Here is a 15846-nt window from a genome sequence, read left to right on the forward strand (position 1 = left end):
ATATAATATATATATGGACTAGTAATTTTATAAAGCATCTTAATGCCAGGAATTGTTAGCATAGGGCATGTACATGTTATTTGTGTGTATGTATATGTGTGTGTGCACATGCATGTGAGGGTCTATGGCTGTTGTCCGGTTTGTTCCTCTATTGCTCCCCACCTTATTTTTCTTGAGATAGGGTCTCTCACTGAATCTGGAGTTCACCAATTCAGCAAGACTAGCTGGACAGGAAACCCCAGGTACCCACTTGTCTCTGCCTTCCAACATTGGGACATAGGTGTGTGCTCCTGCTGGGTTTTTGACATGGATGCTGGGGATCTAAGCCAAATAAAGGATATAGCAAGCCCTTAACTGACTCAACCATTTTCCCAGCCCTGTTTTTCTTATAATATATAAAGTTAGGGTGCTAAGGAGTCATTCAGATATACTCACATTCTTTTTGAAAATGAAATTATTGAATGTCAGCAATGTATTTAATTGAAAAAGAAAAAAAAAATCAAAGAACCCCATTATAGCCACCATAGTATCTAGTAGAGTTCACACATTTTCATGCATTTAAATCTCCTAGGTTAGAAAACAAACCCAAAGGGACAGGGAACTGTGCCTGTTTGTTTACAATTAATTCTCAAATGCTTGCAATAGTATCTTCCATATGGACAGCATGCACAAAGTATCTGTTGATTAAATAAATACAGTTTGAGCTTTGCTGTCTCAGGAATGTATGTCCTTCAGCAAGTACCTAAAGCTCTCCAAGGCTCAGTTAAAACAGAGATAATAGTAGCCAGTAACTCACAGCCCCATTAGAGAATTAAATGAGATAAAGCAGTGTTGGGCAAAATGGTCCAAAGAGACTTGAAACTTCCACTTTCTCTGCTTTGAATATTGAGCTTTGGAGTGAGATTTCATTGAAAGACAAAAAAATTGAAAAGTAAGAAAATAGCATGAGACCACTGTGTGACACCACAGTGTGTGACCCCGGAGGCTGTTGTTCCTATTGCTGATAGGAGGTAAAAGGGTTACAAGAACAGTGAGAGAATGGAACTGTCTCTATATTAATTTTGGGGTTGAAATGCATTGCATTTTGCCTATATATGCAAAGAGTAGCAAACAGTGTCTGAATGTAGCATGCACAGTATATTGAAAAGAAGCGATGACTGAAAATTGGTTCTCCAAATACTTTCTACAAATGAAGAAAAAGAAAACAAGCTAAAAGAAGCATGTTCTAATTAGGAAAATCTTAAGATGTAATTTATATAATTTCACCCTGATAAAAATATACCTTTCCTTAGTTCCAGCCATGCTTTTAAAATTAACCTAGAAAAATAAATAACTAGAGGAGTAATTAATTAGCAGTCATGTGGCTAAGTTTGTGGGCTGCACTTTCCTCAGTTTAGCTTTCAACTTGTTAATAGCTCCTGCCTTTCTCTCATCTCAGTGAGAGTTAGTCAAGGCTGTGTGGCAGTCTGTGCAGAAATCATCATTAGTATCTAGAATAATTTTCTCTCTGATGTGACCAAGCGATAGCCAAGAAGCTCATTTCCCCGGGCTCCAATTTATTGCATCTGCTAAGCAGTTACTCTCAGGCTCAGATCTTTCCCGGTGCCCTTTGCAATAAGAGCAAGAGAGGCAGACATGATAAGGAGGAGCCAGAAGCCTTTTGGTTCAGGGAGATGGGATGCCTAAGGACAAGAACACGGGCTTCTCACATAGCATACACTGTCAATTTCTTTTCTTCTTCATCTTCTTCTTTTTAGAAACATTTTAATTATTTTTAAATCTTAGAGAATATTCTTTGAGAATTTCATACAGGTATATAATGCATTCAGATTACTCTCACCTCTCAACTCTATTTTCCCTCCCTCTTACTCCTATCAACACACACCCCCTCCCTATAACCGTCTTTCTCCCATGTCTATTTTGTTTTGTGACTCACTGAGTTTAACCAGAGCCAATTATATGACCATTGATAGAAACTATTCAACAGAGCCTAATGGGCTCACCAGTGGGTACCATATGAAGACAATAACTATCCTCTCCCAGCACGCATCAATAGACAAGAGTGTGTTCTCCAGGGAAAGATAAGGCCACCATGTGCCTCTCCTTCATCCATAACTGTTGATAAGCCCCATCTTCTGCAGGCTTAGTGCAGATAACTGCATCTACTTTGAGTTCATGGTTGCAATGTCTGTGTTATGCCTTGAAGATAGTTTTTGACACCCCAGCTCCCTATCTTCCAGATCAATACATTCTTCCCCACTTATACTGATGTTCCCCAGGCCTTAGAGGCATTGATACGAATGTCCTGATTAGGGCTGAGCACTCACCATCACGTATTCTTAGCACCTTGAGTGGCCGTGAGTTTCAGCCTTTACTACTGTTCTCTGCAAACACAAGCTTTGCTCATCAGGACTGAGAGTAGCATTTCTCTGTATGAGCATAGTCGTAGGATAGTCTACCGAAGTATGGGCAGCTCTTAGTGGCCATATGTCTCAAAAGAAAAGGACTCCATCTGTCAGCAGTCTTCAGCTGATGGCGGGACTTCCTGAGCCCCTCCCTGATCCACTCTGGGATTTTGGCTGGCCTGCTGTGGTGAAGTTCTTGTGCATGTAGTCACAGCTTCTATGAGTTCATATAGTTCATAGTAACATTATATGTTTTGTGATCTTAGAAAGGGTGTTAAAAAAGCACCAAAGAAAACTAAATGATCAGATGGCTATTTATCCCGATTTATTCAGTACACGATATACACCCTTTGAGTACTGTCTTAGTTTCTGTTCCTTTTGCCATGATAAAATACCCTGACAAAAGCCATTCAAGGGAGAAAGTTTTATTTCAGCTCATACTGGCAGGGAAATCAGAGCTGAAGCAGCTGGTCACACTCCAGCCATAGTCCAGAGGCAGAGAACAATAAAAGCATGTTGTCCCTGAGTTCCCTTTATCCATCTATATAGTCCAGTATCCCAGCCAGGAAATGGTGCCACTCATAGTGGGAGGGTCTCCTCATCTCAGCTAATGCAGTCAAGACAATCCCCACAGTCAGGCCAGGAGGCCCATCTCCTACGTGATTCTAGATTCTGTCAAGTTGACATTGATCCATAACTGTCACAAATATATACAATTATTGCATGTTAATATTTTTTCATTTTAAGAAAGAAAAAGCCTAGGATGAATAACTTTGATAAATATTTGAAATAAGACTATACTTGTAAAATAGTGCAAAATGGCGTATTTGGGGAGAATCTATTAGCTTTTCTCTTTTACATTTGGCAGAGGAATGTAGCCATATAGTATAACAGAATGCCTAACTAAAACTCCTTGATACCTTCACCCAGCCTCCTGTTCCAAACAGCTGTGACGAATGTGTTTAGTTCTAACATTTTCATTAGAGTGAATAAAGATGTCAAATATTTGAGTACCTTTTCTGTAAGAATATGAAAACGGCACTGGAAGCAAAGACATAGGCCTTGACTCTTGTTTCTTGTTATTAAGCAAAAAATTCACATAGGAAAATGTACATAGGAAAACTGAATATAGACAATAGAGACATATTTGCATAAATGTAAGGCAAGCAAAAATACATTTAAGTGAATAAAATACAGAGTTTGGGAGTGGGTAGGCAAGTTGGTTCTGTTGGAAAGAGTGGTTTCAGTGACTCCAGATGGCTGGTAAGACAAATTCCTCTGTGTCCGGGCTTGGCTCTTGGCAGTAGAGCTATGGGGATGACCCTGGCTGTCCAGATAGTGCTATGCTTTTGCTAACTATCCCTTACCAAATGATGGCTCAGCACTAAGCAACACAGGAGAGTAAGTACCTCAGACTCTGTTTCTTCCTGTTTCCTGTCTCCTATTGATTAAGTCTAATGAGGAGTCAACAGGCAATGCATCAGGCTGATGTGAATAGTTCCTCCAGGTGACTCTCCCAGGACCAAGAGCAAAGTGCACAAAAGTAGAAAATAAATCTGGGCTTATTTTCCTAAAATATCTTTGAATGTGTTTTTGCCTTCTCTTTATGGCAATGTGTCTAGTGTGAAAGATAAGTTCAAATATTCAACTCTCTGAAAATCTGTAACTATATCCATAGTTACTTTACTCTGTTAGAGAGTGTTCCTGTTTTAATACCTGTTCTTTAATGGTTAAGCAAAGGCACCATTTTTTAATATAGTATTTTTATAAACTGCATTTCATGTTATGCTTAAGGTAAGTGAAATCTCTGTTGCACTGATATTAAGGACTTCTTGCAGAGGGAATATTAGTTTGTGGTAACCAAATTACTTATAGAAATAAAGATAACGTTCTTAATTCTGACATTTTTCAAGTTTGTTTCTGTTTATTTACCCAGATAAAAATGTATTGACTGGTGAAATGGTTTCATGATTCAGAACAACAACCATAAAACCCTTGTATTCTCTTATTGGAAAATAAAAGCACCAGTGTTTCATAGATGCACAGAAAATTATAACTTACTTGGTCTGGTGACTCTGCAGTTAGAAGGAGGGGATGTTTTAAAATGATGTTGGTTCAAGTCATTTAACAACTCAACAATGTTTTATTCCAAGACCTGCAGGGGCTACTGAAGCCATGAATAATGAAGTTAATTTTATAAATAAGAGACAATAATAGATTAACAATAACTATAATAAAATATGACACATATAACCAGATCTAGTAGAAGCTATGTGAACATCAACTTTTTCTAAGAGTATGTTCCTGTCCCCTCCCTCTCACTGAAACTGTAGAAAGTGAAACTATGTTTTCATGAGCCCTTTGCTCTAGGCAGCAGTGCCCTGCAGATGGACGTGCCATTGCCTGGGATGTAAGGGTTCCTCTGTAGACTGCTCCCTCCTGCTGTCCTGTAGGAAGAAATGCAAGGAAGCCTCCTCCCCCTATGCTGCGTCCCCTCCAGTAAACACAGTGCAATGACTTACTATTGTTACAGGGGCAAACCAAGTCTATCCTGTGTTCAGTGATGGAACAGAATCACACTTCACCACAACGACCTTCTTTATAGGATTTTTGCCTATTATTTTCCCCACAAGAAACTCTAAGTGGATTTACACAATGAATGTGTCTGTGTTTCTTCAGGTCGTATCAGCATACCCTTAGAATACTGCTTTTGTTTTAATCTCTTTCAGGCCCTTCGCTTAGAAGGACTCAGTCTATCTTCCATGTCACTTAACTTCACTTTAATAATTTTTATTTCTTTCTCTGGGCTGTCCTGGACTAATTAGTTCACCATCCTGCCATTAGTCTTCAGCTTGATTCTTATCAATGATTTCATTTTTTAATACTTTTACTTTTCAGGTCTAAGAGTTTTGCTTGTTATTTTTCAATTCTGGCACATCTTTGTATTTATTCTTGCACAGTGAATTTAGTCCATTTATAATACATTTAGACATTGTAAAAATGACTTTTCAGGGGGTGGAGAGAGAACTCAGTGCTGTTCTCCCTGAGGACCCAAGTTCAATTCTCAGCACTCACATGGTGACTAACAGCATTCCGAAACTCTAGTTCCAGGGGAATCAGAAGTTCTCTTCTGGTCTCCACAGGCATTGCATGCATTTGTTATGGTTATATACATACAGGCAAAACACTCATACATATAAAATGAAAATAATACACAAAATTTTAATGTATATTTATTGATTTTTTGTGAATTTCATACAAAACATCTTAATCATCTTTATAGATCTTCCCCTATCTGCATCCAGCTATAGACCCCCCCCACCAAATATCATGCATTCTGTCATATATGTTAAGACCTATCCAGTCAAGTTAGTGCACCCAGGTGTCCCTCAGTACAAGTTCATCCATTAGGGTCTAGTCAACCTATTTAGAGTCTCTCCCTTAAAGAAGATCAGCTCTCCCTCACCCCGCAATAATCAGCTGCCAATAGTTCTTTGGCAAAAGTTGAGGCCTGCTGTCCATTTCCCCAGAGATCTTAGAGAAAACCCTATGTCTGGCACATCAATCTACAAATTACAAATTACAAATGTAATTTCTTAGTATATAATAAATATGAATCTTGTATTTACAGACTAGTATGCCAGTCATCATTCATGAAAGAAGCTTCTTTTACAAAAGACAGAGACTATTACAGAGTTCTACAACTGTTCACACATACACACACGTGCACACGCACACACACACACACACACACACACACACAGAACTTTTTTAGGATAACTTTGAGCCTGCCTCAGTGGGCTGCAGTTGGTGCACCATTGCTTGTGTCTGCTGGCTCTCACCACTATTGTTCCTCATTCACTTTGTAACAATTGTGTGTCTCTGCTCCTCTTCATGGACTGTGACTTCATGTATTTTTAATTTTATATCAATTCTTCTTTGCACAAATGCATTTCCAAAGCTTGTCCTTCCCCGATAGACATCTTTTTTTCCTCTTCACTGTATTGTGGTTGTACCTATAAAATCTAAATTAGCATAGACATATTCTATTTTCCCAGTGGGATTGCTGTTGCTATTTAAATCCAGAGCACACCTTGGGGAAAATACTCAAAATGATCTAGCAGCAAGCTGGGCATGGTGGCCCATGCCTTTAAGTCCAGCACTTGGGAGGCAGGGGCAGGCGAATCTCTGTGAGTTCGAGGCCAGCCTGATATACACATAGTGAGTTCCAGGACAGCTGGGGCTACAGAGAGACCCCGTCTCAAGAAGACCAAAAAATAAAAATAAGAAAATTTTAAATAATTGCCAGGAATGGTGGTGCACACCTTTAGTCACAGCATCCAGGGGAGGCAGAGGCAGGGAGATCTCTGAGGCCAGCAAAGGATATAGAAGATTCACAAATTCAAGGTCTGCCTGAGTTACACAGTGCATTCAAGGCAATGCAGTGAGATCCTGCCTCAAAATTAGAAATAAAAGGGGTCCTGAAGATAAAGCTCATTGGTGGATTCCTCCATGCACAAGGCCCTAGGTTCCAATCCCCAGTACCAAAAACAGCAACAAACAACAATAAATAAATAAACTTTTTAACAAAATGTTATTTAAAATATTAGAATACTTATAGCAAACTGGCTTACAGAAAATCACTAATACTGCTTGTTTCTTAATGTTTGTTGTATGCATATTTATTCTCCTCTTTAGAGCTATTTAAGAAGATTTTATTAACACTTTTCACTAACTAGTATCATGTTCAAATTTGACACACATTTTTTCTGTTTCTAAATATTTCTAAAACCTTTCAGCAAATAAGAACTAAAAATAAATCTCTCCTATGATAAATGGAGATGGGCTAAAAAACTTTAAAACATTCTGCTACCAAGAACTTCTAAAAACCTTATATAAATGGATTTTACAAAAGATTTGAAATGCTAATTATGAGTTATTTTTGTTTCTTCTTTAAATCAGTCTCCTAAGGAACATTTTCTTAGGCACCTTACGCTGAAGTAATTTGACATATCAGAAAAAGAATGGCTAGTGAATTGACAGGTAACTAGAGACCAGAAGTTAGACAGGATCTTGATTGAATTACATACTCCTCCATCCCTCTGCCATCGCATCTATTAAGTGAGGATTATTATAACTCAGATTTATGTGATAATTTTCCTGTATCCCAAGCTACAAGTTTTCCGGCTGTCTATAACTTTTTATTATAATTATTGATTATATGTCATTCTTGGAAAATAACCAGACAATGTTCTCAAGGGCAGAGAAAGTATCTTATCACTTCAGAGTCATCTAAACCTAACAATACATACAGTGTTCAATATTGGTAATTTAAGATTTATATGAGTTTTTGGTATCTGTTAACAGTTTGCTTAAGGGGGCTTTATAAGGAAAATCATATATTCACTTGTGTCCTAAGGGCATGGGTTCAGAATCCTCATTTGAGGTTTTTTTGAAAACTAATAACACTTTTCCAAGAGAAATACATAGAAATAACATAAAGACAGTATTGTGAATCAATGAGAGAGGGTCTTACAATTTTCTCTCTCTCATACACAGAGAAAATATTGATCTAGTGCAATATTTAGTTTAGTAATTTGGAATCATTATTGAAAATATGAGATTTACATAGTACTACTAGTAGTACTAGTAGTTTCTAAAATATTTTTGCTTTGAGAGCTGAAACTGGGTGTACTATTTAGCCAATAAACATGTTTTATTTGGTTTACATTGTGTTGCACAGTGTTTTTAAAAATCTGGGGCATTTCACACAATAATTAGAGTACTCCTTTTTTAACATGTAATTTTATTATTCATCATCTCAAGCTTACGCTGTCCTTGAACTCACTATATAACCAAGGATGTACTTGAAACTTGATCTTCTTGCTCCTACCCCTACCCCCAGTGCTGGGATTGCAGGTGTGATCTACTACACCTCATTTTTTTGAGTGCTGAAAATCAACTCTAGGGCTTTGTGTATACCTGGCAAGCACTCTACCAGTTGAGCTCTGTGAGTTTTACATTTTCAAAATATAGAAAATAAGACCTATAAACACCAAGTCTGCCTTCCTTTAGGGAGAGGTAAGTAGGTCCATTATTTCCAAGATACCCAGCTCTCCAAGGATTCATTATCTTTAGGGCTATGAGTAAGGGGACCAGCTGTCAATTGTATTATGTTCAGATCGAAGGTGTTTGTGCTGATATACTCATATTTTATTCTCAAGTATAGAAAAATTAAAGCCAGAATAAGGAGGACATCTATTGTAAGAAAGACAGAGCACACATATTTATCTATGAAAGTACAAAATATGATCTTCATAGATACCCAGTCTTCTTTTTATCTCTATGGTAACTGTGTTGTTTATGTTAACTGATTAAATGGTAGTAACTGTTCTTATTGCTATACAGAGAATTATTGTACTTTGCATAATCCTTTCATTTACATGTTTTGTCCTTCTTAATTTTTTTAAAGATTTATTGTTTTTATTTGTGTGTGTGCCTGCAAGAGATTGTGTGCACCATATGCATGCAAGTGCCCATGGAAGCCAGAGTAGGGTGTCAGATCCTCTAGAACAAGAGTTATAGGCAATTGTGTGGTGCCTGATGTGGGTGCTGGGAACCAAATCCAGGTCTTCTGAAAGACCCACAAGTGTGCCTAACTTTGACCCCCTTGTTTGTTTTTACTTCGTGAAGAATCCACACTAACAGCATGGGAACATTGTGCAGCATACATGGAAGGTAGTTGAGAAACATATATACATCCATTTTCTTGGTGTGTGTATGTATACATGTGTGTGCACCTGTGTGTACAAATATGGAGGCCAGGGGCCAAGTCTGGTGCCTTCCTCAATCACTTCTTCACTTTCCTTTTTGAGACAGAATCTTTCACTCGACCACCTAGTGCTCGGTGCTTTCACTGACTGGCTAGCCAACAAAACTCAGAGATCCTCCTGTCGCCATTTTCCAGTACTAGGGTTATATGTGCGTGGTTCCACACCCCATGTTGTATGTGGGTGCCAGAGGTCTGAATTCCAGTCCTCATGCCAGTCCAGCAAGCATTTACCAACTGAACAATCTCCCCTATCCTCAAGAAACATACTTTTACTTTTCATTCATTGCCTCTACTTCTACCAAGTATTGTCATTGCATATTTTTGCATCTCTATACCAGTTGTACATACAGCTTTTAATAAATCTAAAATCATTTTAGCACAGAATAAAATATATGTGAAATATTTTAATGTTTATATTTAAAATGAGCTACAGTGCCAGGTGTGGTGGCACATGCCTTTAATCCCAGCACTTGGGAGACAGAGGCAGGCAGATCTCTGTGAGTTCAAGGCCAGCCTGGTCTACATAGTGAATTCCAGGACACCCAGGGCTACAGGGAGACCCTGTCTCAAAAAGACCAAAAGAAAACAAAAGAGCTACAGTAACTGTTTCCTCTTTCTTCTTACAGTACTGACATATAGAAGTAGGCTTGTTGGCATTTGATCATCAATGTATGACAATCTATTGGCCAGTTGGCTTTCTAGGACTTTTTTCCTAATGGCTCACTTTCCTCCCAGAAGGAATTCCCACTTTTCCTGTGGAGTTCATGCATGCCTTCTAGCTTTCCAGACCTGACTGTGGGCTCATTTGTGGAAGGATGGGAAAAGGGGAACAGCTTGCTGTTAGACATGTAGATTTCTCCCACTTGGAATCCTGTACTCTGGGCATACTCTCTCCCTGGATGTATCTGTTTCATTTGTTTATGGACGGATCCTCTATCTCTTTTTGCATCCCCTTTTTTAGATACTCATTGCTGTGCCACAGTTTAGTGCAGCAACTGGCATACAGTGGGTCCTCTGGGAATATTGGTACAGTAAACAAGAAAATAACATGAGAGCGCCCATTTTAATGAAAATGACTGGCTTCTGAAAATGCAGCATTTTGTGCAGTGTTTGCATGGTTTATATCTGTTCTCCACCAGGTGCGGTACTGGAATAATGGAGGAGAAGAAGAATCATCCAGCAAAGTAAAAGTGGCAGGAAATCAGACCTCAGCCACCCTCCGGGGCCTGAAGAGCAACCTGGAGTATTACACTGCTGTTCGGGCTTACAACAGTGCAGGCACCGGTCCTTTCAGTGCCACAGTTAATGTAACCACCAAGAAAACCCGTACGTAGATTCCTAATTTTTCCATTTTGGGAATATCAAGGAGAATAGTCTGTATTAGAAATGGTAGCATCCTCTGTCACTCTGAGGATAGCTCAAGTCATTAGCCTGTAAATGATGTAATCAACCTCCGGATGATGTAATCAACCTCCACATCCTTACAAGCCCACAGACCTCCCACATCCTTATCTTTATTTTTAATTATGTGCATGCATTTATATTGGTGTGGAAATATGTACACTATGTACATAGGAGTGCAGTTGCCTGAGGAGGCCAGAATAGACTTCAGATCCCCTGGAGTGGGATTATAGGCACATGTGAGCTGCCTGAGATGGGTTCTTGGAAGTTAACTCAGTTCCTTTCCAAGGGCAGTACACACTTAAACTTTGAGCCATCTTTCCATCACCAATAACCCTAAATCTTTAAGTAGGTCTTCCACATGAACATAAATGTGCCAGGTTTGAAAACTCTTAGTGTGGGATGCTAAGCTCATCCATTTTTCTTTTTAAATGTGATGAGCTTTTTGGGGTCTACCTTCATATCTTCTTAGTTCCCCAGAGCTTGAGCAGTAGTGATAAACTATGAATGACTTTAAGCTAGTGCCAAAGAAGGGTGTCTATTTGTCTCTTCCTTTGCTTTCTTTCTCACATTATTTGAAAGGTGACAATATGAATGAAAAGGCTATGATGAGAATGCACAGTCCACGTGAGTCTGCTGGCCCATAAAAATTTAACCAGTGATGCCAACGTTGTCTTCAAAGCTGAATCTTTGCTGCCTATGTGTTCACTCATGAGCAAAAGTGATGTGTTACGATTAACTTAGACAACAAGGAAGACAGCTGTTAACACTATGGGTGTCCCACAGACGTTTTCAACTGAGAGCTCCATGTATAACCACTGTGTTAGGTTACTACTTGCTCACAACATGACCATTCTGGTGTGAACTGCCTCCTCAATTGTGGTCCTCATCATAGCTAGAAGCAGTTGAGAATATTTCATGTCCCAAGCACTTCATGCTCATTCCTTCCTATTTGCACTACCGATGGGAAGATTGGGCGGCAAGGGCTTAAGTACCGGAGCGCACTCGTGGTTTTGCTTGCGCATAACAGTTTCTTTGATTTACTTTCAAATTTTATTTCGGTAAATCTGTGTGCTTAATTGGTTTTTACAAAGAAATGAGACAATGATTATTCTGGTTGGCATTGCATGGATACATCTTTATTTGCATGCATCATGTCCAAACTTATTTGGCACATACATTTATTGCCTAAGTTGCTAAGGCATCTGATAACCTACATATGAATATTATGAACTATCAGTATTATAGTAGTGATAATTTAATGTAGACATGAAGCCTGCTCTTACTACTTTAGATGTTAATTAGCCATAGCCATTTGATAGATAAAGTCAGTGTGTTTAGCTTTGCATTATTTATAGAAAGAAAAAAGTGTGGCTAGCAACGTCCTAGTGTAGTGAGCACACAGAGCAAGCATAGCCACAAAGCAGTTTCTTCCCTTCAGTAGTGTTTATTTGTAAGCAACCAACTCATGTGAGGATTTAACTTTGTCCTTACCTAATTATTAGGGGATGTGTGACCCACTTAGGAATAATGCCTATTTATAATTAGACCAAGAGTGTTTTGCCTTGGAAATACATAAACTGAAAATGTTCCATATTTACAACTTTCTACCAAATATATTTGGATCTTTCAATAATAATTCTGAGTTAGTACAACTTATACGTTCAAAGCCAGCATCAATCAGAAATGATGATTGCAAAAATACACACAAGTATGCTTAGCTCTTTTTTCTGACTTAATAATCAATGTGATTACTCACTAGGAAATACGATTTTAAAAGAGAGCATGACGGTCTGGTGAGATGGCTCCACAGGTAAAGGCACTTGCCTCTGAGCCTGATGACCTGATATGATCCCTGGAAAACAGATGACAAAAGGAGAAAACTGACTCTCACAACACTAATTGTTCTCTAACCTTCACACGTGTGTTGTGGCACAGGCACACCTGCGTGCACGCACACACACATGCACACACAAAAAATAAATAAATTAAATAAATAAATATTTAAAAGACAGCATGATGTCATGGCAGTATCAATAACTTAGTGAATTAGGAAGACAGTGTGCAGAGAACAAAAAGAAAAATCTCAAAAAAGAAGTCAACTCCTTCTATACTGAGGAGATAGCATATGAACACCTAAAGTAGAAATGTACTCATAATGATGATGATAGCTATGGTACTAATGGAAAGCCGTGAGCAATTTCTGGTCACAGTCCTAAGCACTTTTCACATATTGAATCTTAATTCTCATGGCAGCACCATGACTTGGAAGCTATTAGTATCTTCACTCTAGACATGAAAAGGCTGAGCCACATAAAGGGAGGATTCGAGAACTTTATGTTGCTAGAGCAAGGCATCCAAATCCAGATTGCCTCAGCCACTGTCTTTTCTTCTCTTTCAACCACATCATTAGAGTAGTCATGACTCTTTTAACAATGGTGTTTGCTATGATTTTGCTCTGTGCTTATGGGCTATGTAATGTGCTTAAAGGTAGACAGGAATCCTACTCTCATAGAGTTGTAGTCTATGGGAATTTTTAAATGGAATAAAATCTCTTTAAAACTGTGCACTTAAATGGCTCCAGTTCACTTGGAGTATGTTGCACATTGATCTATAAATGTTACCAACATATGGTTTTCTACATTAAGTGGGAGATTTCATAAATTCCTCAGACATCTTAAAATTACATGTAAACAACTTATTCATTTTTAATTATGTTAGTAATTTTTCAAGTATGTACCAAAATAGAATAAAAGCATCTTTTATAGCTATTTCTAATATTCTTACCAGTAGCTTTGAATAGTCACTCTAACTATTGGTATGGTTTAGTTCCAAATCCTATTTAAGAATCTGGGCAAGGTTAATGTGATTATCATTTGAAGAAAATTATCTGTATGCTGCAGGTATAAAGAGCTAAGATGTCATTTTTGATTCCTGGCCTGGCTTGCTCTCCATTTTCTCCTCTAGTTTATGAACTTGACATAGACAGAATCCTCTGTGCCTTACCCAGGCCCCTTGCCCAGCCCAACCCTAGCACATGGCAGCCACTCATTAAATGCTGACTGGATCACTGAGTGATTAAATGAAACCTAAAGAATCAGGCCAGCTTGAAGTACTATTATTAATCAAATGTACTTCCTCCTGACTGCACATTGTGAATTCAAAATATATACTGCAGCCTTTTACCATCTTGCTTAAGATGTGCAGGCTGCATGTCCTTGTAATTGTGGAAGTTAGTATGCAAGGCTTTACATCAATGCAGAGTGTAGGTGTTATCTGATTAATGTAACACAACAAGCACTGTAACTTCCATTAAACACTTAATTTTTGATATCCAAATGCTTGTACTTTCTAAGAGCATCTTAAACTTGCTATTAATTAGCCTCTTAAGTAACTGAAGATGGATTCCTGTCACTTGGAGACATGATTCTTATTATCTTCCATCTAATGAGACTGATGAAGAAGATTTGCAGATGGCTTGAAAGTGATGAAATGTGTTGATTTCTAAAGGGAAACATATTGACAGTCTTATGTCCAGAATTTGCAAGAAAGAATCTGTAGGACAAATATTCTGCCTCTTGTAATTGGAAGTTCAAGTGGCAGTGCTGACTGCCACTGAATGAATTCAGGGCAACAGTGTCCTCAAAAATTATCTAATAAGATCAAACTGAGTATTTCTTAAGCCAAGATCTTGTTTATGCCTCTCCTCTTAAAGACTCCTATAACATGCTCATTTCAGCAAGCATGACCCTGGGATTGCAGTTCCTTTGCCCCCAAACTTCAATCTGCCTTAACTCTCTTTGGGACTCTAAAACTGATCTGGAATCTGACTTTATCATGAATCTGCTACTTCCTATGTGCTGGGGAGATAGCTCAGAGGGTAAGGTGCTTGCTGTGCAAACAAAAGGACTGAGTCAGGATCCTCATAACACATGTGAAGTCAGAAGTGATAGCACACATCAGTAGTCCCAGCCCTCCTACAGCAAGATGGGAGGTGGAGGAAAGAGTCCCCAGAACAAGAGACTTTGGGAAACAAGAGACTCTGCTTCAAACAAGGTGGAAGACAGGGATCTACACTGAAGGTTGTCCTCTGACCTTCACATGCACACTGTGACACACTTACCTGTACACACATGGTATACACAAAGACACACAAAGACAAAAATTGAAGAAAAAAAAAAAGAAAGAAAAAGAAAACTCTTACTGCATTCATTGCTGCTACCCTAATGCAGGATGCTCTATCCCTCCTAAGCATCAGAAGCAGTGGCCCCTCACTATTTAGCTCTTTCCATTCCTGTCTCTCTTATGCCAGAGTGATGTTGATGTCAAACTCCTGCTCAAAACGTTCCAGTCACTTCCTATCTGTTTTAGTTACTTCCTAGTGCTGTGATAAAACACTGACTAAAAGCAACCTGGGGAGGATGGGGTTTATTTCACCTTGCAGCTTGCAGTTCGTCATGGAGGGGACCCAGGACAGGAACTCAGAGGGGGAATCTGGAGGAAGGAACTGAGGTTCAGACAATGGAGGAACACCACTTATTAGCATGCTCAGCCTGCTTTCTCTTCTTTCTTTTCTTTTCTTTCCTTTCTTCCTTTTTTGTAAAATTTTTATTGAATTTTTGTGTATTTATTCAGAGCATCTTTTTTTAATTGGGCTTTTATAATTTCATACAACAGTTCTTAATCAAATTTAGATCCCCTCTCCCATTGATATCCCCCACCCCACCACTGGACCTCATATATTCCACCTTACAGCCATATATGTTAAGTTGTATCCAGACAGGCATTTGTGCCCAAATGTCCTTTGGTACAAATTCATCCATTGGAGTCTAGTCAGTCTATCTCCCTTCTGCAGGTCCTTGACATTTACTTTTCCTTCCGCTTCACCAAATTTCTTCCAGATAGTCATGAGCCTTCCCCTTTTCCCTCTCAAGTCATCACACCTTGCCAACTGACTGTCATATTTAAAATTGTAGCCCAGCATCCCCCTGGAAACAGTCCCTGACTCCTTCATTGCTTTATTCCTATGTGTACCCTTCATAGTCACCACACATACTCTATTTTATTTGTGCTTATGTGTTTTTATTTTAAAATTACATTTCATTTTTTTTATATTTTTACTTAATTTTTATGTATTTCATGTACAACATTTTACTCATTCTTATACCCCCTTTCCCTTCAGCACCCTCCTATAACCCCCCACCCACC

The 15846-nt window shown here is 38.6% G+C and overlaps 1 protein-coding gene across 8 annotated transcripts in view; it reads left to right on the plus strand.

Moving 5' to 3' along the window:
* Window positions 1–15846, plus strand: part of Cntn3 (contactin 3) — a 471390-nt gene that overhangs the window by 438533 nt on the left and 17011 nt on the right. For all 8 annotated transcript variants that reach the window (XM_029562809.1, XM_029562808.1, XM_029562814.1 and 5 more), the window contains one exon: window positions 10377–10563. In XM_029562809.1, the coding sequence (XP_029418669.1) occupies window positions 10377–10563 (187 nt within the window). The remainder of the gene's footprint in view (window positions 1–10376; window positions 10564–15846) is intronic.

The sequence above is a fragment of the Nannospalax galili genome, unplaced genomic scaffold (genome assembly GCF_000622305.1).
Source record: "Nannospalax galili isolate Female #2095 unplaced genomic scaffold, S.galili_v1.0 scaffold114, whole genome shotgun sequence".
NCBI lineage: Eukaryota > Metazoa > Chordata > Mammalia > Rodentia > Spalacidae > Nannospalax > Nannospalax galili.